Source organism: Podarcis erhardii (assembly GCF_964252035.2).
Source record: "Podarcis erhardii genome assembly, chromosome: 6".
NCBI lineage: Eukaryota > Metazoa > Chordata > Lepidosauria > Squamata > Lacertidae > Podarcis > Podarcis erhardii.
In genome coordinates this window covers 30,037,203-30,064,670 of record NC_138510.1, presented here as the reverse complement: position 1 = coordinate 30,064,670, position 27,468 = coordinate 30,037,203, and the positions used below count along the sequence as shown (strand labels likewise).

General features: G+C 46.0%; 1 protein-coding gene across 1 annotated transcript; it reads right to left on the bottom strand.

The window, feature by feature from the left end:
- Positions 1-426: 426 nt before the first annotated feature.
- Positions 427-27,189, bottom strand: E2F1 (E2F transcription factor 1). The gene is made up of 7 exons (XM_081866970.1): positions 26,252-27,189; positions 17,185-17,275; positions 15,097-15,316; positions 13,439-13,599; positions 12,172-12,281; positions 10,891-11,098; positions 427-6,011 (listed from the first exon to the last, which is right to left on the bottom strand). Exons 1-7 carry the CDS (start codon positions 26,477-26,479, stop codon positions 5,767-5,769), a joined length of 1,263 nt encoding a protein of 420 aa, XP_081723096.1. The 5' UTR covers positions 26,480-27,189; the 3' UTR covers positions 427-5,766.
- Between the last annotated feature and the right edge of the window lie 279 nt (positions 27,190-27,468).

The following is a 27,468-nucleotide window of genomic DNA, read 5'->3' as shown; positions in this document are numbered from 1 at the left end:
GTCTGTGAGGAGAACTTGAAAATATGAGGGGAATGACTGGTGAAAAGTTCAGGAGATCGAAGCAAGGGCCCCAGAATATGATTGTTAGTGATAATAGTTTCAGGATTCTGCAATGTTCTTTACCCAACTCCATGACTATCACAATACTGGGCAAATAAACGTATGTGAAATTGCAAAACCTTTCTCCTGCTGAAAACAGTCCTAAAAGAACTTGCTTGTGGGCTTTCCAGATGCGCATCTTTTGAATCTGTGCTTGGACATCCCACTCCACAGATGAACTTTTGAATGAAGCAGAGAACCCAGAGGTGTTCAGAACAGTGGAGCCCTCTCTCAGGACAAAAGACTTTATTTAAAACACACACACCCCAGAGGTCACCAAGTGTTCAAAAAATCACAACAAAGAGACACTGCAGAGCAAAGAGAAAATGAAGTAGAAGTATTTATTAAAACTAAAAGCACAGATACTGAACAAGGCACACAGAGGTGCATTGCCCTCAATGTTCAGGCACTGGGATTTGCTGGAGTTTTTGCAATGCACTTAGGTGCTTGGCTGCTGAAGGACCCGGAGTTCCTGGCTTGGCACTTACAGGAAAAGGTGCAATCCTTAAGAACCACCACAATATCCCAGCAATCTTTAGCTGCCCAAACTGAATGCCATTGCTTTCTGAAATTGCTTGGGATTCCATAGACCCATGCATTAAGCACCCACCTCCAAGACAGACTACACACACTTCCTTGCCGAGGCAGAAGACACCCTCTCTCCTCTGCTGTGCTTCCAATTTTAATAAAACAACATGACAAAAGCCAATCTCTACTTGAACTTGCCCATACTTTTCACTGGAAGTAGTAACTGAGACGTACTGGAAGGAGAAGAAGAATCATACACAATCTAGGCTTTTACTTCTTTGCTCCAGTAAATAAAGGCTTTTCAAAGCTATTGGTATATGTGTTCTATAAGTGCTCTCATCTGGGTTAGAAAAAAACCAGGGAGGGAGAGAGCCTGCTCCCATCCTCCTCCCCTCCCCAATCTGCTGCCACTTCTCACAACAGGTTCGCGGGTTGATACCAGTAGAACTTTCTGTAGCTAGACATCCATGCTTAAATTCAAGATACCTGGAATATCAAATATAGGGCTTTTCTCAAAACAGCCCCCTGATTCATTAGCTCTTTTATTCGTGAGTTTACCTGGATCCCCCAAAATACATATTAAGCACTACAGTTAAGTGGCTGGTTTCCCCCTTGTCAACTCCTTGAAAGTTCTGTAGGCCTTTAGACCACCATTCCAACCAAAGAGGCTCTGCTGAACTTTATGCAAATATTACACACACACACACACACACAGTCTGACTCTTCCACCATGCAAGATCAACTTGCACAGCACACACCAACATCTCACAGGCTGTGAGGCGCTGTTCCTTTGTGCTACTCATCGTAACTTTTCGCCAGGCGACAACAAATGGGTTCCATCAGCAAAACCAAGAAGTGTCACAAGGGCAAATGTTGGGCGGAAGAGTGGGTGTAAGGTTAATAAATAATACAGAAGGATGCTTTATGATACTGATTTGTTCCTGGCTTTTGCAATCAATGGTTTGGGGAAAAGTTTATTAAGTGTATCAAAACCTCAAAAGGCCTCTGAAACGTGCTATGGTATGGAAACATCAGGCACTTTGTAGGAATCAGGGAACATGCTCTGAGTCAGGAACAGAGCAAACCCTTGGAAAATGACTGTCCCCACAAAGAACAGCAAAGCAGCACATGGAACAGGCACACCAAGAGGAACAGCTCATCTCAACAAGCCATTTGGAAGCAGTGGCACATTATGGCAACAGCTTGTTGCTCTAAGCACTGGCCTTTGCTGAGGAGGAACAGAATTCCCTAGAAGGTAACCATGTCTTAATGAAGAGAGATAATCAGACCTGAGTCTTCTGCACCTAACCTAATAGAGCAGCCTTCCCCCAACCTGTTGCCTTGGGGACATTTTGGACTACAACTCCCACCATCCTCATAGCCATGGATGGTGGGAGTTGAAGTCTAAAAGCGTCTAGAAGGCGACAGGTTGTGGACAGCTGTAGCACAGGAAAGTAGCTCAAGCTCAAGCGATCCAAGTCCTACAATGCTAGTTCTGATCTGAACTAGAAAATGGTAGATATTTTAAATAACACACCATGGCACCCGTGTGTCTGTGTTTGTGTGCGTGCGTGTTTTCCATGGAAAATATAACTCCTAACATTTGCTTCAAGACGGACTACTTGCAGGTGACCAGACGGCTAGGAGAGTTAGCTTCTCCTTTTGCAATGACTACAGAGCCTAGGCACAGGATGGTTACTCTGAAGTATTGGTTGTTTCAGCTTTACTGTGACCTACACAGTAGGAGGGAAGAACACATGTTGCAGGCATAATATTTGCCTGACTGGCAGTATGTGTCTCCACCTTTATAAAATCATGGGCTGTTCAATTCCAGCAAAGGGATATTCAGGCACGTGGATGAATGTCCAAGAGCTCATACTCTGCAGAGGTGTGTGCATGTTGCCTCTGCCCCTTCCTCATCTATTCTTTGTGCATTTTTGCACAGAGGGCCTGAGAGGGGATTCTAATCATGTTCAGTATGACACAGCTACAACCCTCCAGGCAACTGGGAACCCTGGGCAATCAGAGATACCAATGGAAGGTATTTGAACTGCATCCCACTGTTAGAATCCCTGCACACCTTCACTCTGAATGCACAATGGCTGGAAGAGGAGAGGGCAACTCTCACAGCCCCTACAGAGCTTAATGCCAGATTCACACCATACATTTCATGCAGTATGATACCACTTTAAACCGTCATGGCTTCCCCCAAGGAATTCTGGGAGCTGCAGTTTGTTAAGGGTGCTGAGAGTTGCTAGGCGACCCCTATTCCCCTCACACAGCTACAGTTCTCAGAGTGGGGTTTAACACTCAATCCCTCTTCGCATGGGACTCTGTGAATTGTAGTCGTGGGAGGGGAATAAGGAGGGTCTCCTCAGTAACTTTAAACAGCTCCCAGAATTCTTTGCGGGAAGCCATGACTATGCAAAGTAGTATCGTGGTACTTTAAAAACATGGCGTGAATGTGACCTAAATACTCCCATCCAAACACCTAAGGAGGGCTAAAGAACCTTTCTGTTTATGACAGCCAGGAAAAGCCTAATTCAAAAAGGCATTGTTCTTACTTTTCTCCTCAGAAAGAAGAACCTCCAGCATGGTTTTAGGCTATGTGCGACCCAGTGCCACGATGCATTCCAGGGTCTGTAGCCCTCTCATTCTAACAGGCATACACGGTTTCTTTTTCTTATAAAACGCGCCCAAATGGATAGGGCTGTTCCACACCACAAAGGCTGCCTACAGGCACCACGTTGCTGAGTAATAAAGCTTTGCACACAAACACACCCACCCATCTGCCTTTTTTGTGAAGCAAGGGACTCTTAAAAAGCAGGGGAACACTTTGGTGAGTCCTAGTAATTGAAATTTGCTAGGCTAATGAAAAAGGAAGGCACCTAGGGGACAGCACCGAGAGCTGCCTTGTCATGTGCTATCCAGCCGGCAACATTCACACCCTTTTTAAGGTTTCACTCGATTTATCCTTGCTTCCCAACAACTGAAGGTACTTACCAAAACGGACAAGCCCAGGATGATGCTTGTCCTTCCTCAGACTCCTGTAACTAACGCTGTATGTGTCTCTCTCTCCCTTCCCTTCCTCCTCAACACGGAGTATTCCTGTACAAGATGAACCTGCCGTTCATTTTTCTACCAATAAATAGCATTTCAGCACAACAATATTGACCAGCCACACCTCCCACCACACAGATGGGACACAAGAGCAACCTCGTCCTACCAGACCCCAACAGCTCATCTACAACATGCCGGCTACTCATTTCTCAAACTCTCTTCCTCCATTCCTCATTTTGCTAGGCTAGCTATTCTACCAGGATACAATATGGCCTCTTTCCCTGCATGCCTGGACATGCAGAGTTCCACTTCATGCAGTCTCCTCTTTACTTGCCCTTTAACCTTCCAGAAACACTGGATGGAGCCCACATAAATAATAAATAAATAGTATGAATTCATGATTTCTGGAGAAAACCCCATAGTGCTTAGCACAGGGGGAGGGGGGGTGTTTGGGCAGTGCACAGACTGAAGGTAGTCAGTATTCACGCCTTTTGCTTCGCAGGGGAGGGTCAAACAGGTCTCCAAGCAAAAAAAAAAAAAAAAAGGCATTTGTCATATACGGCTTTACATTATTATCTGCACCACAGCCAGAAAACAGAATTCCTTGCCTTTCTGGAGACTAGCGAGCCACATTTTGCTTCCCTCCTGATGAAGCAAAACGTTCTTGGCTGACTTCACCTTAATCACTGTCCCCTCCTGCCTTCTGCTCATCAAAAGAGAAGCAACAGCTAAATTCAATGGCCATCTAGCCTACTTCTTCTTTTTTTTAAAAAAAGCCGCACCGAACCCATCCCCAGAAATGAACTTCTTCTACACACAAAGGTGGGGAGACTCAGAGGCCTTCCAAAAAAAGAAAAGGTGAGGGGAGGGGAGCCCAAAATAAATAAATAATCTATATAGAATCCTCCTTAAAGCTTTATCACGAGTAGGACCTCATGCCCCAGGCTAATATCCAGAAACAACTCAGCCCATCATTCCTGGCTTCCTTATATTCGCTTCTCTTTCGCAACCAGTATATATATATATATATAAACAACTATGGGGGAGAAGCAACTCTTCAGGCACATCTGATTATCTATTTTGTTTCACTAGCTTTCAGCAGCTCCCCCCCCCCAAAAAAAAAGAATTACTGAAAGGTTCCCTCAGCGCCATCCTGCACAATTCTACACACTTGGCTTCCTTTCCTCAAAATGGCCATTATTTCACTACAGGATTACAAATCTCAGGTTTACACCTTGCTGGCAAAAAGAACCCCCCCCCAATCACCTCTGATCCTCAAACTGCAAATTGTTGGTGTCTCAATGCCAGCCAACCAGAATGACCTGCTCTGTAGGACACTGGGGTGTCAGGTTATCACCAATTATTACTTAGAAGTACTGTTCTTGCCTTTTTTTCTTGCACAGCTGGCTGGCAGAGAGAGGTGCCCCTCTCGCAATGAATATCCAGGCCATTACTGCCCTACACCCCAGAGGCTTTGCTGACAGAAGGGAGGGAGGAGCGCATGTTCTCAGAAACTCTTCTGACTGTCACAGTTTCCAAGGCAAGAGAAGAAATTGCTCACAGTAAGGAGCGATGAACAGCTGACACGGGGTGGGGTGGTTTGCCCACAGCAAAATTCAGTTTAAAGTGAGGACATGGGGAAATGAGTGGTTGAGCGAGAGTTAAGTTAGCTGTTGCTAGGCAACAGTATTAACTACTAGGACTGCCCCTATAGAGTCAAAACATGGCACCAGAGAATCAAGATGGCCCTGGACACTACTACTATGGTCCTGGACGCAGCAGGCCCACTGGAAGGCCACAGAAAGGGGCCTACAACATTCACAGCAGCCATTAGCTTCACAGCCACCTTCTTCAGCCGCAGCAAGGTGGCTGGCAACAGGAAGCCAAGAACTGAATCACACCCCGGCCACTGCTGCCTTCTGTTTCCTCCCCTGGAGTCCTCTCTGCAGCACACCGGCCAAGGAGGCTGCAGCTGGCCTTGCGATTACATTCAGACGTCAGCTCTGAGAGGATGCCCCGTGGTGGAGCAGGGCCAGCTGAGTGGCGCTCCCCACCCCACCCCACCCCACCTGAGGATGCTCAGAAATCCAAGGAAGTCAAGTCTCCAAAATCACAGTCAAAGAGCTCGCTGATGCCCTCGCCCTCCTCGAGCCCAAAGTGATAGTCCTGGGTTGGCGAAAGCGCAATGAATTCGGCAGGTAGGAAGCTTGAGAAGTCCTCCTTGCCCTGCTGGAGCAAAGCATCCACGGATGCCAGTGGCGAGAGGTTCACGTCATCCGCAGGGCACTTCAGTGGCAACGCGCTCTCCCTAGACAACAGGGGCTCTGCAAAAGACAAAACACATGGGTTTCATTCATTACTTCTATTTTTTAATCACGCCACAATCAACTTCTCTGGGTAATGAACAATGAACTTTTAAAGCGTGCATTTAAAATGCCACAGGTCAGTTCAGGCAACACATGGTGCCTGCCCACCGCTTATTTCATTTCATTACACTGAACGAAATTCAACATAGCACTAAGTGGGGTATGTGTGTGAGGAACAAAGTTTGCTCATGCAGTGGGATGTTTCCTACCCCACTCTTTTCCTCCCTCGCCGTGCACTTCTTGCATTCACCCTAAACCTGTTCTAGGGTTCCTCCAACCCTCCAGAGAATATTTAGGGGCATGGAGAGAGTCACTGCATGAACAGAACTTGTTCCATGCATGCAGCAACTTACTGGACTCCCACTCATCAGTTTTATATCTTTCCTTTCCTCCTGAAGGAGCACTGTTGGGATACTGCCAGGGAGATATGGCCCATCATGGCCCCCACGTCACCTCTGGACGATCCATCGATCTCCCGTAGATACAGTATCAGCAATTAGCAACACGAGCTCCAGAAAATAGCTTGCCACATTCCAGAGCTGATGCACGCTCTATCAGCAGAATTCACACAGCGAAAGATGCACGCAGGAGAGCATTATTTAGAAGTTTATTCAGCGTTGGTCAGAACAAAGGAAAAAACATGACTGCCTGTTTGCGTGTTCAGGCACAGAGAGAAACGAAAGCATAGACACAACAGAAACATCCTGTGAACAGGAAATACGCAGGCTGTGACACAAACATCCTGCTCCCTTTTAAGGTGGAACGGAAATATCCTAACAAGCACAAGGCGGCTAACAACATAAATGCAATAATAAAACAAGAACTGAAATGAACACCAGCAGCAGCAGTTTGAACAACTGACAGCAGCAGAGTCAGTGATAATGCTCCCTATATCCCAAAGGCCTGAGTAAATTAAAAGCTTTTACTCTTGCCAATGATGCTCATTTCCCATGGAAATGCCTATGGGAAGCCTGTAAGCAAAACCTGAGTGCCATAACATTCGCCCCAGTCACTGGTATTCAGTGGAGACAGAACACAACCATTGTGGCCATTGATCATCTGGTACGCAAGTTTGGCAGTGCATCTTCCACCCCTTTCCGTGTGTGTGTGTGTGTGTGTGTGTGCGCGCGCGCGCAGCCACATTAACTTAGAATCATAGAATCATAGAGTTGGAAGAGACCACAAGGGCCATCGAGTCCAACCCCCTGCGAAGCAGGAAACACCATCAGAGCACTCCTGACATATGGTTGTCAAGCCTCTGCTTAAAGACCTCCAAAGAAGGAGACTCCACCACACTCCTTGGCAGCAAATTCCACTGTCGAACAGCTCTTACTGTCAGGAAGTTCTTCCTAATGTTTAGGTGGAATCTTTTTTCTTGTAGTTTGGAACCATTGCTCCGTGTCCGCTTCTCTGGAGCAGCAGAAAACAACCTTTTCCCCTCCTCTATGTGACATCCTTTTATATATTTGAACATGGCTATCATATCACCCCTTAACCTCCTCTTCTCCAGGCTAAACATGCCCAGCTCCCTTAGCCATTCTTCATAAGGCATCGTTTCCAGGCCTTTGACCATTTTGGTTGCCCTCCGCTGGACACGTTCCAGTTTGTCAGTGTCCTTCTTGAACTGTGGTGCCCAGAACTGGACACAGTACTCCAGGTGAGGTCTGACCAGAGCAGAATACAGTGGCACTATTACTTCCCTTGATCTAGATGCTATACTCCTATTGATGCAGCCCAGAATTGCATTGGCTTTTTTAGCTGCCGCGTCACACTGTTGGCTCATGTCAAGTTTGTGGTCAACCAAGACTCCTAGATCCTTTTCACTTGTACTGCTCTCAAGCCAGGTGTCACCCATCTTGTATTTGTGCCTCTCATTTTTTTTTGCCCAAGTGCAATACTTTACATTTCTCCCTATTAAAATTCATCTTGTTTGTTTTGGCCCAGTTCTCTAATCTGTCAAGGTCGTTTTGAAGTGTGATCCTGTCCTCTGGGGTGTTAGCCACCCCTCCCAGTTTGGTGTCATCTGCAAATTTGATCAGGATGCCCTTGAGTCCATCATCCAAGTCGTTGATAAAGATGTTGAATAAGACCGGGCCCAAGACAGAACCCTGTGGCACCCCACTAGTCACTCTTCTCCAGGATGAAGAGGAACCATTGATGAGCACCCTTTGGGACCTGTCAGAGACTTGCAAAAGATGAACAACCTTGACTCCCAACCTTGTCAGTGCCTTTCTGATACGCCTAACATGCCTATGGATGCCTTATCTAGTCCTCCTGAGAAGAGGCAATGCATGAAACAAAGGCACCAGGCACAACTGCTGAGTCACGACACCGACCTCCTTGCCACACTTTCTGTCCATGTGCCTTTCCAGAAATTCAGCCTGCGGTCTTTTCTTCTACTCAGCCCACAAGCAGGGAACCCCAGCCCAGGCTGCTGCATGCAGCATCCCAAGCAAGGCTACGTATTGTGCTTTGTCACCACCATGGGGAAGGCAGATGGCTCAGCAAAAAAAAAGAAAAGGAAAAAGGAAACCTGGAGCCCAGCAACAAAGCCGATGAGATTATGGTAGCTTCTTAAGAGAGGCCACCGTGACAGAAAAGGGCATGTTTAAGACTGTGTTCTGCTCTTTCCAGGCAGAAATCTCTTTCAAAATGCCACAGGTCAGTTCAGGCAAGGAAAGTAGGGAAAGTGTGGGCAAAAGTCAGATTTAGAAGAATAGTTAGGGTGGATACTTCCTCCTTTAAGTGCAGCTGCCCCAGTAGTGCCTGTCAACCATCACTAGGAGCCACAGCGAACCATCAGGCCTAAAGCACAAGGAACCTGCTGAGATCAGCCTCTCATCGGAGCCTCTCATCGGAGCGTCTCCACCCCCATCGTTCAGCCCGGACACTGAGATCCAGCGCCGAGGGCCTTCTGGCGGTTCCCTCATTGCGAGAAGTGAGGCTACAGGGAACCAGACAGAGGGCCTTCTCGGTAGTGGCGCCCGCCCTGTGGAACGCCCTCCCATCAGATGTCAAAGAGATAAAGAATTACCTGACGTTCAGAAGACATCTTAAGGCAGCCCTGTTCAGGGATGTTTTTAATATGTAATGCTGTATTGTTTTTAATACTGATTGGGAGCCGCCCAGAGTGGCTGGGGAAACTCAGCCAGATGGGCGGGGTATAAATAATAAATTATTATTATTATCATAGGGAACGGCCAGAGCTCAATGCCCAGCTTCTCCAGGTGTGCTAGGAAGAAACCCCTGCCTGAAACCCTGGGGATATGCTTCCAGTCGGTGTAGACAGTACAGAGTTAGATTTGGTATAAGGCAGCTTCCTATATCTGGGTGATGGAAAGGAAAGCCCAGCATTAGGAGTGTGTGCAGTAATGCTTGGGTAGGGCCAGGAGGGAAAGAGGAAGAACAGAATGTTTCCCCTTTGACCACTTGAAGCCCTACCTAACATTCCTGATCTGATTATATGGAGACTTCAGTAGGCACAAAATACATATTTTCCACGCAACTCCACCCATTAAGTTGGGGTGAGCAGGTTTTAGATTAAACAACTGGACAGAGAGGAATTCTTGGATCTCTTGCTGCTAACAGAGTTTACACTACACAGACCCTTCTGGGTTTTTTCATCAGAAAACTAGAGTGGCTGAAATCTACTGAGTTATGAGAAGGGAATGCTAAGATGGAGAGCAAAGGAATCAATTCCCCCACACTGGCTTACAACACACAGCACAGAAAGATGAAAGTCCACACAAAAATGATGCTTCTGATCCTAGCATATCATTCTCAAGCGGATGGCTTTCAGTCTAGATAAGGGAAGGGGAACCTGTGGCCCTCCTGATGTTTCTAGACTACAAATCCCATCATCCCTGACCTTTGATCATTGCTAGATGGAGCTGGTGTGAGTTGTGAGTCCAGCAACATCTGGAGAGCTACTGGTTTCCTATCCCTGGTGGAGAGCTAGGCTGCTTTTACTGGAGGTGTGGAAATACATTCCTTTTAATTAAATCTTACGTCCTATTACAGCTTTCAACATGAAGATGTATCTAATCATGGGGGGAGGGAGACTAATAATAATAATAATAATAATAATAATAATAATAATAATATGCTTCTATACTACCCTTCATCCAAGGATCACAGGGTGGTTTACAGCATAAAAACACAAAAATACATAACAGTAACAAACAAAAACAATTACACACCCACCCACACCAGTTTATGGTCTTGTTTAATTAGCCAAAGGCCTGAGAGGGGAGGAATGTTTTTGCCTGGCACCTAAAGATATGTAACAAAGGTGATAGGCAAGCCTCCCTGGGGAGAGCATTCCACAAGCAGAGAGCCATTGCAGAAAAGTCCCATTCACAAGTTGCCACCCTCTGGACCTCTTGTGGAGGAAGCACATGAAGAAGATGATGGTCGCAGGGTCTAGGTCGGTTCATATGGAGAAAATACAATATCCTCTGTGTTTGTGTACCAACGATCTGTCCCCAGTCCACAAACCAAGCCTGCCCTTGCAAGCCCCCAAACGGCTCCCACGCTCCACTCTGCATCGTGTTCTATGACCTATGGAGCGATGGGGCTGGCGTATCAGCTGCTGCAGACAAAATAAAGGGACAGCCAGCACAACTATGTATTTCTTGCAAGCTTCTCAATGTACCTGGTTGGGCCCAGCTGTACACAGAAACCCAGACTTGATGGGCCATGGTCAGACCTAACAAGGCAATTCTCACGCTCTTATAGGAGACGTTATAGCCTCAGATCCTGACCTGCTTTGATACAGCCTCCAATCACAACATGCTCCAAAGGGACCTTCGGGTGCCCTGTTCCCCCATCCACATACCTTGGTCTGCACTCAGCAATGGCGAGTTCATTTCCTGGGAGGGACACAGAAGTGCAGGAGCTGCTGCTGCTTGCGAAGACCCTGGGGAAGGTTCCTCGGAAGCCACCTTCAATGGACTCTTGGTGGGGCTGCAGACTCCAGAGCTCTCTTCTGGGCACAGGAACACATCTATTGGGCCCTGGGTGCTCTTCACAGCAATTTGGAAAGCCTGGAAAAGAAGAAGAGGTGGACATCTGAGGAGACATTTACACCACTGAATAGTTTTCTGTAGTGGAAAATCTCCCTACCAGCTTGTTCCCCTGGAGAAGAGATTATGGTCAAAACATGGTGGGAACTTAATTCCAGTGACGTGGGGATTAACAGGTGGACATTAGGATTAATTAGGGTTTTACAAAACCTGGATTGGATTGGGGGGGGGGCTATGCACAGTCTTACCACTCTTGGCTCTAACTAACAGGGGCTAAATAACAGAGCAGTAACTTTTTCCTAGAAGGACTACCCCCCAAATGTGCAGCATTAGCTTCACATTGTCTACTACGTCCATGGGAATTTCCCCCTAGCTCACCAATTGTATTTGGAAGGACAGAGACAACATTGCCTGAGCTGACTTTGTTTGGAGGTCAACTATTTATTACAGTGGTACCTTGGGTTACAAACGCTTTGGGTTACAAACACTTCGGGTTACAAACTCCGCTAACCCGGAAGTAGTACCTCGGGTTGCGAACTTTGCCCCAGGATGAGAAGGGAAATCATGCACTGGTGGTGTGGGAGGCCCCAGTAATGAAAGAGTGCCTCAGGTTAAGAAGGTTTTGGGTTAAGAATGGACCTCTGGAACGAATTAAGTTCGTAACCCAAGGTACCACTGTATTAACAAGGCTCCGTGAGTGAATGAATGTTGATTCTTACTCACCATTATCAGCTAACCCAGTTAAAGAGAAGCTACTGGCTACCCCCTCTCCACCCTTCCATACAGTTTGTAGCTGCATGAACTGTCTAATGTATTTCTAATTCTTGCCTCCAGATCTGTCTACTGGAGGTGACATGATTTGGATCAGTATGATGCATGGAGGATCCTGCCTTGGATAGGCAAGCAAGAAAGGATCCTTATTGGCCTATGATTCTCGAAGTCTGGATTTCTTAGCCATACCATTGGTTCAGGGTTGGCTACAGCTGGATCAGTCACCACAGACTCCTGCAAAGGGAGTGACCAGTTCAGCTGGAAGGAGCTGGTGCAGAAAGCATTCTGTGCACAATGGCTCTGTAGTGACCAGGAAGAGTTACCTCTGCCGGATCAGAGACTTGCATCTGCGTCTCCTGGGGTGCTTTGATCACCATCACCAGTTGCTCAGAAGGGTCTGCAATGCTGCGCAAATCTTGGCATGTCACGTAAGCTGAGGTGTGCCCAGTTAAGTTTTGCCAGGAGAAGGATGACAGACTACATGCTAAGCACTAAGTTACCAAGCCCAAATCACTAGCTTTTGGGAAACAAAGACTACCACTGTTCTTCTGAACGCAGCATAATATGCTTGTATTCTTCAGCTACCAAACATTGTAGGGAAGATACGAAATGAAAGAATTGCTTTAGTGTAGGATGGCACGTATAGCTTTTCCACACAGCAAGAAATCATTTGTTATTGCAATAGGAACACGCCCCCCCCCAGTAAAACTGCATTATTATTATTTTTAAAAAGCATTATTAACATTTGGGCACATTTTCCTCTTCCTCCCAAACACGGACATTGTACATCCATGGATCAGCATCACAGAGTCCGCCTGTGCAATTTCCCAGTGGATTCTGCACTATAATGGCTTCGCACAGGTGTCAGCCTCCATTACAATCAATTCCTTGTTAACTGTATACATTCTTGGAGAAGAATGCTAACACTTTGGGAGACAGTGAGGGGCAATTTTCTGCTCCACATTGTTCTCTGATATCACCTGGATGATTCAAAATGGACAACAAGCCCATCAGCCTAATCCTTAGGACCATGAAGATAATCAATTCAGCTAGTTCCACCAGACAGCCTGAAGAAAAGCCACTTGCTTATATATAAAGTGTGGGCTGTGTTGGTGATGAGCTGTGTGCCTCCCGGTCAAACTTTAATGGATTGCAAAGGAATACGTTGAAACTGAGTTAAATGTGACAGTTGTGACACATTTGCGGCACTGCACCCGTCACAGAGGGTGGGATCCAAGTCGCATTATCAGGAACAGGCTCGGCTACAGAGCTGCCAGGCAAAAATCAACTAGCAACATCTGACTGACTCAACGCCACCCTTCTCTCGCTCTCACACAGCTCTCCGTTCCACTGACAATGCACAGTCTTAACCAGCAGCCAGGTAGGGATTTTCCATTAGCTCACAGGGTGGGGAAGTACAAATTAAAACACCAACACCCAGTCCTGGAATGTCAGGGGTGCAACTACCTTTTTGGAAGAAGGCACTCTTGCTGCACCTGGCTAATGCTTTGGACCTGCTTGCTAGGAGCCCAACTCTGCATCTTCCGGTCTGCCAAAAGCACCCAACCCCCCCCCCCCCATCTTCCACACAAGGATATTGTTTGTTTTCTGGGTCCTCCGTGAGGTGCTTGAACTGAGTAGTACACATCTGGATGAGGCTGTCCAGTTGCTGTTCTGCTGCCTGAAGATCCTGGAGTTCCTTCATCAACCCCTGGCTCTTGCTGGCGCTCCCCACAGCAGTCCGGCTTCCCCTAAAGGAAACAGGGCAAGTCAAGATGGAACGGTCTCATCAGCAACCTGCTGTCTCCCAACATCAGGGGGCATATTAAAAAGAGGAACAGACAGCATGTTCTAAGGTCCCACATGGTCAAAACTGATCCAGCGCAGGGTTAGTGAATACTTATATTAGAAGTTTTATGGTGCAGCAACATGGAAGCCACATTGGGCCAACTCTGAAAGTTGGTCAACTCTATCCAATACAACTTTTCATCTGCTATTCATTTGATGTTGGTGAATGTTTATATACAACCATCTCTACACATTCAAATAATCCTCACATCAGGATGGGATGTAGTGCACATTTCTTCTACAGCATGGCATGGATCAAGCATACATTGCAGATGAACACATTCATGCCACACTTCATGCATTACATTATATAAGCAGGTTTTTTTGTAAGATCATCTCTTCCGTGGATATCTCTTCCGGGAATAAAACATATTCAAAAGGACAGAAGAGCAGTTTTTTTAGCTTAAGTCAGGCTTAACAGCATTATCTTAGGCACATTTACTCATAAGATAGTCTCATTTTATTCCATGGGGTTTGCTGCAATCCTATGCACACTTACTTTGGAGTTAAGCCTCATTTCATTTTGTCATAAGATCATAGGAAGCTACCTTATATCATCAAACCATTAGTCCATCTTGCTCGGTTTTGTCTACAATGTCTGGCAGTGGTTCTCCAGGGTTTCAGACAGACACCTCTTCCAGTGCTACCTAGAGATGTCACAGATTGAACCTGGGGTTTTCTGCATGCAAAGCAGATGCTCCACTATTGAGCTAGGACCTTTCTGTAGTGAGAGGCTAGGTTCTTAATAAACATACCTAGGAAAGCACATTTTATTCAAATAATAATAAAAAATACTGGTGCAGCTTCAAAAGCACGGATGGAGCAGAGGTGCAAGTACACTCTACAGCAGGACTCCCAGTGGTTCAGGAGATGGGATTTCACTGCCCTGCAAAGCTGCTTGCCCATCCCTATGACAAGCAGCACATTTTACGCACATTCCATAAAGTATGTACATTTCATTTTGTAGTTTACATAGATAGCTGAATTCAGTTTTTCTGGCACCATGTTCAAGTTTTCTTGATGTAGTCTTTTGTTTCTTTAAGCCTTTGACTGCATATATAGTCCTTGTGATGACATTCACTCACAGAAGAATGCTTGTAAATGAGAACTATTAACAAAAGGAGCTGTATTAAGTCCAGTACAGTTATCACTCTCATCTTCAAGTGTTACCCTATTAACTTTGTGCTATACAGAAAGCCTTATCCATGCCAAATTTCATTTCATACAAAAGAAATGAAGACAAAGGCTTTTCTCCTAAGAGACACATTCCAAAAGTACAACCAGGCAAGTCTCCTACAGCAAATGCAAGAGGTTGGTTACTTCCTAAGGCCAGGAGAAATTCGGAAAACCAATGCAATCAGAATAGGGCAACCCAAAAGAACAGGTGACATTCTACTTACAACCACTGGATATGGTTCTTGGACTTCTTGGTGATCAGCTGGATACCTTCCAGGACATTTGTGATGTCATAGATCCGCCTCTTCTGCACCTTCAACACCTCTGCAGCCCAGTTGAGATCCACAACACCATCAGGCGATTGGCTCAGCAGCTCCAGGAAACGTTTGGTGGTCAGATTCAGGGAGGTTTCATAGCGGGATTTCTCTCCAGGAGACTTCACCCCTGAGGATCAATGATGACTTCATTACAACTAGCAACGTTGTTGAAGGTTTGCCACTGCATGGCTTGGAATGTGAACTTGTCCAGCTCATGATGCTTGGCTGCATCGCAAATCAAGCAGCATTTCCCCAAGTTACTGCTGTTTGGCTCAGAATTTAAACCCCCAATGCCTTGAATTCTGCTATCCGAGGCACCAGATAAAATATAAAGATCGTGGCTTCTCAAAGAGGGCTCCAGCAAGACCTCCCCACTTACCCAAGCAAGTAGGAAGGGTTTTGCAGAGGAGGCGGGAGGCTCATGGTGAAAAGCAAAGATTTGCAGACCCATTAAGGTGCATTATAAAAATCAGTCTACAGTCTGAAAGATATCCATCCACCAATTACACTGCAACCAAAAGAGGAACTGGCCATGTCTTCCGGTTGATTTGTACAAGTATTTGTCTCTTGCTAGCAGGAGCAGAAAACTTTCTTAGGTAAGGCAAGCAAAGAGTTTTGCAGTCCCCTGTAGCATCCTACCCAGTTCCCCTTCAGCTTCAGCGACGTCAGATGCCAAGGCCAACATAGTTTCATGTCTATCTTCACAGCTTTTTAGGTACAGTACAAGAAAAGGATCTAAGGGTCTTGGTGGACCACAAGCTTAACATGAGTCAACAGTGTGATGCAGCGGCAAAAAAAGAGTGAATGATCTTCTAGGCTGCATCAACAGAAGCACAGTGTCCAGGTCAAGGGATGTAATAGTACCACTCTATTCTGCCTTGGTCAGAACACACCTGGAATACTGTGTCCAGTTCTGGGCACCACAGTCTAATCAGGATGTTGACAAGCTGTAGCGTGTGCAGAGGAGGAAGACCAAGATGATCAAAGGTCTGGAAAGCAAGCCTTATGAGGAACAGTTGAGGGAATTGGATATGTTTAGCCTGGAAAAGAGGAGCTATGATAGCCATCTTCAAATATCTCAAGGGCTGCCACATGGAAGCTGGAGCAAGCTTGTTTTCTCTTGCTCTGGAGGCTAGGAACCAAACCAATGGCTTCAAGTTACAAGGAAGGAGATTCTGACTAAACATTAGGAAGAATTTTCTCACAGTAAGAACTGTTTAACAGTGGAACAGACTCTCTGGGAAGGTGGTGGAATCTCCTTCCTTGGAGGTTTTGAAGCAGAGATTGGATGGCCACCTGCCATATAAGATCTAGTTAAGATTTCTGCATTGCAGGGGGTTGGACTAGGGTCCCTTCCAGAACTGCAGTTCTGTGAGAAACTTGCTCTTTTTTCACTTTTTAAAAAAACAACAACCAAGAATGCTCAGATTTCTAGGATTCTAAATCTAGTGCCAAACATCAGCTTCAGCACTTATTATTCATCATTTATTAGGATTTTCAGATTTTTACAGCGACATAGTTGGTTTCCTATTTTCCCCTGACTCCATTTGTCTCTTTTGGTTTGGTTCTTTTACTTCTGTCTTTCAGCTGTTTGTCTCCTTGCACTTATTTCTGTACCATTTTAACCGAAATCTGATTGTATAGTTGTAATTGATGTCTCTATTGTTAATGTATGGCTGGGTTACCTGTACATTGCTTAGAGAAGATTGTAAATAAGGGGTATGTAAGTTGCCAAAATAAAAATAACTATTTTTTTAAGGGGGGGGGATCACTTCATTTTTGTTTCCAATGGCTACCCCCCCCCAACTCCCCCCCCCAATGATGTACAAGGCCTGTAACTGCTTGTTTTTCCACCCAAAAGCACCACAGCCGCCTTCTAGGCTCAGGCTGCTCTGTTAACAGGAAGTCCTGCCCTGTTTAGCTACTGGGACAAGGAATCTTGAAAAATCTGTGGATTGATTAAAAGCAACAGGGTTCCCTTCTGGCCACTAGCACCTTTGACAGGGTTTTTCGCTTTTCCTCGGGCTGCATGAACACTCTCTGCAATGTACTGGTGGTCAGTCTCCAAGTTCAGCTTCCGTTTTACCTGGAACAGAAGAGAGAGAGATTTGCAATAGGTTGGTGGATAGCTATAATTTCATTTCAGCCATGCAGTGAAACAAGGAAGAGTTTGTGAAGCAGAAAGAGCCCAAGGGTACTTTGAAAAACAGGACTAAATCTATATGGCTGTGTGCTATCTCCATGTTCAAAGGCATGATGAATTACCAATCTGAATTATCAGTTGTTTTGTGGAGAGTGACTGACTTCCTGTCCTCCCTGTGGCCTTCCCAGGGACATCTGGCTGACCACTGTGGGAAAAAGGATGCTGGGCTGCTTAGTCCTTTGGCCTGATCCAGCTTGGCTCTTATTATGAGAGTCTCCCACTTCCAAACAGAAGTGGTACAGCAAAGGCTGTATCATATAGTTTCTCTGCAACTGTAGTCAGAGCCCTAAGACATCACCAAAACTGTCAAAAACCATAGCAGAAAGTAATGTGTGAAGAAATTGTGCCATTGGAATTGCTATATTTTTTCATAGACAAGAAGCTTGCTTACCAAGAACCATCCACAAGAACTCTAGCTACTATTGCCCAGAATAAGGAAAAGCTTAGGAAGCTGTCCAAACTATTCACTGCTCATGATCAACATGATCGTGATGGCGTATTTTTCTTCTGTGCAGCTTCTTTTCAAAGTGTGGAGTAAGGAGAACTTATATTCTGCAAGTCCCAGGTATTATTTCAATGAACCTAAGCATCAATGATATACCAGTCATCAACACCAACAACTGATAAACCTTTACGCTCTCGTAACTCCATACCTCTTGCCTGAAACAGAAGAGTAAGAGATGGCAAGATCTTGGGCCACAGAGACCTGAAGTGTTGACCTAATATAAGTCGATCACATAATCCACTAGAGTTCCACAAACAACAAATCTCCATGAAGTTGCCTAGCAATGAGCAAAAGATGCAGGATGTTTGTTTTTATACAAACAAAAGACAAAAGATGTTTGTTTTTATACAAACAAAAACCCAATAAGGACAGCACAATTGCAATATGTTGGTTTGAGAATCCCACTTTAGTTACTATTTACAGGGCAACCAACTTGGTTGGGATGTTTCAATGAGGGAGAGAGAAGTTGCTCCAACCTGATGTGTTGAAGAAGAAGAAGACCAGAAGTCATACTAGTAGAGCAGGGCTGGAAACCTTTTGACACTCCATTCTACATACTGGATGAGACTATTGGGAGTTACAGTCCAACAACATCTGGAGGGCGAAAAGCTCCTCAGTCCCATAGTAGAAGTAGCAGACAATTCCACAGATAACCCCAAAAGTGGCAGAAGCAAAAAGTCATATTCTCTTTAATCAGTGATTCAGACACAAAGCTTCAACAAATTAAGTTATCATTAAGTTAACATCCCATAACATTATCCTGTTTTTCCAACTCAACCTTATTAAATGATTGCTGACATAGATGGAAATTAGTAAGGAGGTAGATGGAAATTAGTTAGGAGGTAGCAGAGAAACTACAAAGGATGACCACTACAAAGAAAAGCTTGACTGCAGCAAGCATAGGTAGATAAAAGATTAAGAAGAGTAACTATCAAGAAGATGATAAATTGGTACATTAGATTGAAATGGGTTGCCAGTCTGCAACCATAAAGACAGAATGGTTTCTCCATTCCTTTCAGCCCATCTTTTAGTTTATTCTGTGGGTACAATTCCCGCACAGCTCATAGGTCCCGACACAACAAGATTGCATCCTCAGGTCTATCCATTCCCAGAGATTACAACAGCTGGAGAGCAAAGCAAATGCAAGCCTGGACATTCCGCTTTCTGGAAGCCTATTTGCTTCTTCTGAAAGGAAGCATTAGGAAATCCGCAATGCCTGTGGACAGTTAACAAGACAGGCTTGATAGATGAAGTTTTAAATATAAAATACCATCTGCATCTTTTTTGCCAATGACTGAAATACACTAGGCATAGCTGCAAACATAACCCTACCATCTAGTTTTTTCTTTTGTTTTCCAGTGCTGGTGTTTGCTGAGAACCATCCTGTGGGAAGAGAGATATACTGTAATTATTTTCCAAACTGAACTCTGGCTGAAGGCTTCAATTTATTAATTGTTCCATTTTACTGTCCAGGAATGGTCTCTATGCTTTCTTCCCTTTAATATGGGAGGCTAGTAACAGGATCGAGGCTCACCCCAGCACTATTCTGTCTCTGATGAAGGCCTGAAACACTTGTGAGCAGCTTGCTTCTTGGCTACGGGGAGCAGCAACGCTGAGAGATCTCACCTGGCAATTCCAGGATCTGAAGCAATCATCAGGTCAAATTCCACTGCTTCCACTTGTCCAACTACTGATAAAAGAAAGAGACTGCTTCTTTCCCAGCAGCTAAGACAAAATGACGAGCCGAAGGTGGGAGTGAAGGTGTTACTTACTAAAAGAAGTATATTCTCATGCATCCTGCAAGTAAATGCTTTCTATAGAGTGCTTTACAGTCAACCGCAGAAGTACTCGCAGCATGCTAAAAATGCTTTAAGGAGTAAATGTTGGCCATACCTGAATGAATCCCTCAGGTACAGGCACTTTAAATGGAAGCATGAATTCGGCATGAATTAGAAATTCTTTGCCTCGTTGTAAAACCAGAATTTCTAGGGGCCCTGGGTGGGAAGCTATAGCAATTAAACCAGTTTAGGTCTGCAGAGTAGACATGCCCTGTGGATGCCTTCACATGTGATGCCAAGAATGCCTTTTAAATGGGGTGAGAGTTGGAACTTGTGCTTTCAGCAAGGGAGCTTAATTTTTAATTCTGTCCCAAAGAATACTCTGTTTAATGTGCATGACCTGGTTGGTCTTGGGAATGTGCTTTCCTGTTCCTGTCAACCTGAGGCACATTTATGTCACAATGAAATCTTGCACCCAGGCATTCCCCTTTCTAGATTGCCATTTCCATAGTATTTTTATGTCAACAGGAAACATATTACTAAACTTGTTGTTGTTGTTGTTGTTGTTGTTACTACTACTAACACATACAGCCCAGGTTAGTGCATCACCAGTGCGCAGGGCAGATGGGAGAACAGCTGGAGAGAAAGGGCAATAGAGGAGCATCTTCTCCAACCACTTGGAGAAGATGCCTGAAACATCAAGCCTAGTGAGTGGCTGAGACTGTGGTGCTGCACAACCCAGAGGATTTAGTGCGTTGCGTCATTGTTGCCAGGTGAGTGTGCTTCAGGATGCATTACAAAGCCACAACCGCTGGCAGTTTGATGAGAGAGCAGTGTAGGCTCCCCTTTTTTTGCTACTGCATTAACATCAACAGTGTGGCCATAAGCAGGTTTTGGTGCACCGTGGCTTTTTTTGTAACATATCCTTTGCTATTACCGTATGAAATGGAAATGGTTAGTTCTTCTCTTGGCTTATGCTGTCTCTGTGGTGGATTTGCCATCCTTTATTTTTTTTAATTATTTTTTATTATTTGCCATCCTTTATGTCACATCCACATGGCTTTGTATATCAGTTACTGGAGGGTGGGCATAAGTGTGCATTTTGTGCTAAAATGTGGGTTTATTATCCCCTGGTTGCCTACCAATATATTACTTTAAAGATTTTGTATTGATCATTAACTGCATTGCTAGAAAATGTTTTATAGCGCTGGCTTTTTTGCCAAGGCATTTGTTCCAGGATTTGCACTTTTAGTTACTAATGTTGTTTTTCTTTTCCACTTTATTTTAAATTTGATATTGTGTGCTTTGGCGGGGGGGGGGGGGGGAGTATGTGACTTTGACACTTTTTTGTAGCAAGAGACTATTAATAAGAAATAAATAATTTTGTATGATGTTGGGCTTTTTTTTAAAGAGAAACAAATTTAGGGTTCAAATCAAACAATGACATCAGCAATGACATATAGTAGGGAACCCAGAAAAATAACCTCAAGGTGACACAAATCAATTACAAGGCCATGGATTGTAGCCAATTCTAGTCTGACTTAGAGTAGACCAACTGACATTAAAGGACACAGCTAATTCAGCTTCATTAACCTCAACAGGTCCACTTGAGTAGGTCTAGCATTGTATACAACCCTTTTAGTCTCTGCCCACTGTAAAAGAGAGGCACTAAAGTCAAAGTGTCCATGAGATTCCAGCTTAGCAAAGCTGAAAAGCCTCTGGCGCCTATTATATCTGAGTTTCTGCAAACTTAGAAGGTGTGGCATCTAAAAACCCTGAACAAATCTGAGGGCCTAGAAAGCCTAATGTTGGTTCTCCAAAACTGAAAAGCTGGACACCTTGTGATTTGAAATATTTTTCAAGATTTGACTTGGAATAGCCTTTAAAAAATAGCCTTTCCTTTCTCGCTTCCATTCCAAAATGACAGATCCCTGCAAATTGAGCAAATCCAGGTTCTGGGGGTGCTGGCGTCCTCCATGCTCCCACAAAGGTCATGCCCTCAAACCTACTACATGGCTTGAATACAGCAGCACCAACAGGGCGGGGAAACCAGACATCTTCAGTCCTGCCCTGAACAACAGGCACCCCAATGAGACAACACAAAGTGAAGGCTCATTACAGATTCCCGACCCAAACATTTAAAACAAAGAACTGACTGTAAAGCGGCCGCCCACTGCAGGCCCCTCTCAACAGAAAAGGGCCTCTGTGGGAGGAGGATGCAGGCAGCTTTTGTGAGCATCACCTCCCTTGCTCTGCCTGCTGGGAAAGAGCAACGGGAATTGCAACCATCAACTCCCTTGCACTGGCCAACAGCTTCAGTTCTCCAGGAGCAGGCAGTTGTAGGAGGAGGATCCCACACAATATAGCCAAGGGCAACCATGGCTCCATGTTTTGTTGCCAGCTGTCTCATTACAGAGGGCAGTAAGTCCCTTAAGCATCTGGCTCCATTCACTTAATCTCTGACAAGCCAACCCAACTGAAAAGGCAGGGAAAGAGACCAGGTTTGCAAGCTCAGGTCTTTCAACTGGGGTTGGAGGGGCAGGTAGTCCCTGCTCCCCTGTATGTTTATTTGTAGAAGCACCAGTATATGGTAGGAATTCAACGAAGTGCTATGGCAATCGTTGCCTCAGCACAAGCATTTCAGCTGGCCAGAAAGAACCAACACCCCTGTTCTCCTCCCTGTATGTTGTTCTGGGGGTTCTTTTGACCCTAACTACCATGGGGACACGGGTGGCGCTGTGGGTTAAACCACAGAGCCTAGGACTTGCCAATCAGAAGATCGGCGGTTTGAATCCCCGCAACGGGGTGAGCTCCCGTTGCTCGGTCCCTGCTCCTGCCAACCTAGCAGTTCGAAAGCACGTCAAAGTGCAAGTAGATAAATAGGTACCGCTCCGGCGGGAAAGTAAACGGCGTTTCCGTGCTGCTCTGGTTCACCTGAAGTGGCTTAGTCATGCTGCCCACATGACTCGGAAGCTGTACGCTGGCTCCCTTGGCCAGTAAAGCGAAATGAGCGCCAGAACCCCAGAGTCGGTCATGACTGGACCTAATGGTCAGGGGTCCCTTTACCTTTACCACGGGGGACATGGGGGGAAAGCACCATTGCCCTAGTCAAACTCCTTGTGCAGGCTTCTCCTACTTTCTACACTGTCGCCTTCCCCTTGCCCTTGCCCTTACAGATGTGGTTCCTTGATCAGCCATTTTCACGCAACATGGACATGTGTTGATGGAGAAACTGTGCTTGTTGAATTGCTACTATGTTGGTTCACAAGAAGCTCCAAGGAGAGAGAGAAAATAAGTAACAAACATGCACTGAAAGTGTTTGGGTGGACAGATATGTGCATTAGTAAGCTACTTTTATTAATAAGCAGGGTTACGTTAAACACTTTATGCTCTAAATGTATACTAACACATGGAGAAGTGGGACAGTGACTGCTGGTCTTGCCCACATCATTTGGTACCCCACCCCCAAACACCCATGGGTTCAAAGCAATGTCTGCAAATGGGAGCCTATGTAGAAGAAGAAGAGGAGGAGTTTGGATTTGATATCCCACCTTTCACTCCCCTTCAGAAGTCTCAAAGCGGCTAACAATCTCCTTTCCCTTCCTCCCCCACAACAAACACTCTGTGAGGTGAGTGGGGCTGAGAGACTTCAAAGAAGTGTGACTGGCCCAAGGTCACCCAGCAGCTGCATGTGGAGGAGCGGAGACGCGAACCCGGTTCCCCAGATTACGTGACTACTGCTCTTAACCACTACACCACACTGGATTTTGGGACAGGGCCAGCAGGCTCTGCCCATCCTCTCTTCAATGTAGAAGTATGCGTGCAGAGGAGAAGGCCTGAAGAAGGTTCCTCTCTTTGCCAAATGCTGCTCCTACACCTAGAATGTAAGCGAACCAAACTGGAAGAGTGAATCCTGTGGGAAACTGCAATCAAATGTAACTAGCAAGCTTGGGGTAGTTAACACATGAAGGGGTTAAGACCACAGAACTGTATGCCTAGACTCAGTTCGGCCTGAGTCTGGTGAAGTGAAGTGTCTTTGTTCATTCTCTTCCACCATCTGAAGCAGATCAGGCAGCACATCTGAGCTTGCTCGCTTCAAGCCCAGGCTGTATGCTCATAAGTATTTTTTAAACCTAATAATTTTCTACCTCTGTTCTTTGTGCTGCTACATGGAATAATCTAACCTTTGGAGTTTGTAGGTAAAGCATTTAAACTTACTAATGGTGTGGTCTGTTCACTGTGAGAGGAAGGGAAGAGTGCTGTAAGCAGACTAAACATGATCTTAAAAGGGTCTAGCAGCTTAAATTCCCATGCTTCACTTTGCTGAATGTTTTGTTTCTTTTTAAAACTTCTGTTGACACTCTCCCTACTAGAGAATGTGCTTGCCCCATGTTTTGGATCTAAGGATCCAGCAAATTCTTTTAAACCAAATATGTTTATATAAAATTTTGACAAATTCAGCATTCTTGCAAGGGTGTTTTTTTTGTTTTTTTTTTGTTTTTTGGCCTTCAGTTTTCCAACAGGAACAGGACCTCTAGCTTCTTATCAACATCTTAGTGCATGCTACAGCTAGTGATTATGCTATATATTAGAAACAGAGAGACAAAATAATCTACTGTGCTTGTCACTTCCAACTAGTTAGACATGCTTCATCACTAACCCTCTAAGTCCTATAGTCAATAGTCATACTATAAACAATGCAGCACATAGAAAGAAGCTCCTTACTATAGAGTGTATACACTGATTCACACAACAGCTTCTCCAGTACAATTTGAAGATCTGCCTATTTCTCTGTACACACTATGTCCCAATATTCCTAAACTGTGTCATTTTATTGCAGCGTTCATGCCTCTTTTTCCAGTATACACAATAGTAAGAAAACAGCACAGTCAGTCAGTGCTAAAACTGTTAGCCACAAACTAATTTAAGATTGGTTCATGTATATATGTAAATACATATGCTCCCTAATATAAATAAAGGGACATATAGAAATGCTTGAGATATTCTGTGAATTCCTGTGCAAACTAATTTGATCCAAACCTCTTGGATTAATGTGTGGATAAGAGCATAATTATCCTTCAGATTGCACACTTCTGCATTGGCTCAAACAATGTACAGAAATGCATTAGAACTGTATTAGAACTGTATTTTATTATAAAATAGGTTTGCGAATGCCTACATTGACATAGAAACATTATTTAAGTAGCTTATTTTGTGATAAAATATGCATTTAAAAACGCGTGCAGATTTTTTTAGAAAAAGAAATGCAATGATGAATGCAGAGACAGACTTACATGTTAATTCATGCCCAATTGACATGGACTGGAAATAGACTGGTCTGCCCATCCTTTGGGGCACAACATACGTCGCCTTCTCTCACACACCTTTAAAGACACTAGCCTGATAGAGCAGAAACCAAAGTTGCACAGTTCCTGCCACTTCCTTCCTTTGCAATGCGGTGGCAAATCTATTACCAATCGATTTCCCTTTGGTAGGTCTTCCTTTTGTTTAACATCAGGCTGGGCACTGAATACCTCAGAGTATGTAGCTCTAAAGAAAGCAACTGCACAACAAAGCCGAAGCCAAACATTTGTCTTTGTTAAGAACAAGTTGCACAGAACTCTGGGCCTTGACATCCTGTAACAGGAAGTTAAGCTGCTTCACTAACAACATTTGCAGGCTGCTTGCACTGAAAGAAGAGACTCGACACAATCCAGCAAGTTCTGCAGCCAGGCTCAGAAGAAAACAACCGGGTGTCTGATCTATCTAGGTCAGACAGGACAACCTTGCAGCCTTAAGTTCGACAATGTAACATTTTGAAGCCTAGACCTTCTAGTTAATGATTTCTCTGCATGCCTTCATGAGCACTCTGCCCTTCCTACGAGATTGCTACATATGCCACGTTTAAGAGGCACTATTTCAGTCACAGTCTTGAAACTCTCCCCACATCTCTCCTGTAATTACAGGCACAGGGAAAGCCTTTACAAAGCCACATGGGATTAAAAACTATCAACTCACAGATATAACTGTGTCCTTCTACTGATATAAGCAATCTAGAAAAGGATCAGAAAGGCCTCTAACACAATGGCTCTCATATTATTTAGCAGTGCTGGAATTTACTAGGTAGCTGATCCTGGACAGAAGCAACAAATTGAATATATATATATATATATATATATATATATATATTCCAAATATATATATTTGGTGGCCGGGAGGCAATCTGAGAAGTTAACCACTTATTCCCCAAACATATGGGCAAAACCAACTACAAGGTCTTATGGAGATTGCAACTTGTTCCATTACCCTGAGTGTAAAGTCTAAAGATTGCCACATTGCTGTTGGTCACAAGAGTTTTTACATTTTTGCACCATGCCCCCGGTTGGAGGATGGAGCACGATTCAGTGGTAAACAAAGGGCATCTATATTATATGCCCATCACCGTAGCGTCCTAGAACATTGGGTGCAATATATATAAAAACGTTATACACAAGTTACGCTTCAAAACATGTCGTTGCTGGCAAAGCTTGCTGCTCTCCTAGGAGCCAGCAGCAGCGGGGAAGCGGGTGGCATTACCGGCGGGCGCTCCAGAGCAGGCCTCTGCGTCGCCGTTTCCAATCTGGCGGGCTGCGGAGTGGCGAACAGCAGCAGCTCGGCGTCGCTCTCTCCTCCGGGCGCGGAGAGCTGGTCTGGGGTGGAAATGATCACGATCTGCTGCTCCATCACATGGATGGCTTCCGCGCCCCTCAAGAGGGCTTCCAGGTCCGCCACATTCTGGGTCACCCCCAGGCCCTCCAGAGACATGGTACAAAAGGCTGGCACTCACATGCCTCGGAGGAGCCTGGGTGGGGTGGGTAGGGGTGAGGGAAAGGCCTGATCCTGGCCGCTCCTCCGCCTCCCTTCCCCCACGCACCGCAGGAAATCCGGAGGATCCCTCTTCCCCCACCCCCACCCCACCCCGCCGTCTTGATTCCCCCTTCCCGGGAATCAGAGCCGTGTCAGCGGGCCGGGGCCACCGTCCTGGCCGCGGGGGTGCAGGGAGACGCCGGATGGCAGGGGCCGGGAGCCAGGAACACGCCCCATCCTCCTTTAAGGGCAGAGGCCCGGGAAATGGTGTCCCGCGGAGGTGCAGCCGGCCAGGGCCGCGAGCGGAGAGGAGGCGGCGGCGGCGGCGGCCGGGCCGAGAGCGGAGGGCGCCGAGGCTGCTTCCCGGGTCATCTGCGAGGCCCCCACGAAGGCGCGGGTCTCCGCGGGGAAGGGCAGGGCGCTACGGCGCACAGCAGGGCTCCCTTCCGCCTACGCTGGGCCGGTCAGCGCCGACTTCCCAGCCGCCCTGCCCTGCCCCGCTCGGCTGTGTGGTGGCCCCGCGCGGAGCCGGGCTCCTCTCGCCCTTCTCTCCCGCGCTCGGCCGGACCCGTCCGCTCCGCTCGCGCTCCGCTCCAGGCACTGTTATTGTTCCCAGCTGGTCCCGGCCCCGCACACGTTTGCGCGCCAAATCCTTTTTGCCGCGAAAGCAGCACGAGCAGGGCGCCGTCGCTCCCATTGGTCGGCTGGCCCGCATCAACATTCGGCTCCGGGTGGGCGAGGGGGCGGGGGGAAGAGCCGACGCCGTCTCCCCATTGGACGCCGCGCAGTGATTGATACGCCACGCCGCCGCCTCGTTGGCTGCGAGAGGGAGGACGCCGGAGCGCCGTCGTGACGGCCCGAACGTTCTGACAGCCGCCCAATGGCGAGGGCCTGGGTTGCGGAAGGGGGAACGGGGCTCAGCCAATCAGAGCGGAGGAAGGGATGGG

What these genes read in the sequence shown, in the direction of transcription:
- E2F1 (XM_081866970.1), bottom strand. Translation starts at nt 26,479, where the DNA reads ATGTCTCTGGAGGGCCTGGGGGTGACCCAGAATGTGGCGGACCTGGAA. An exon ending in AGCGAAAAACCCTGTCAAAG is followed by an intron (nt 15,317 to 17,184) that starts GTGCTAGTGGCC and finishes ATTGATCCTCAG; the next exon opens with GGGTGAAGTCTCCTGGAGAG. An exon ending in AAGAACCATATCCAGTGGTT is followed by an intron (nt 13,600 to 15,096) that starts GTAAGTAGAATG and finishes TGTTTCCTTTAG; the next exon opens with GGGAAGCCGGACTGCTGTGG.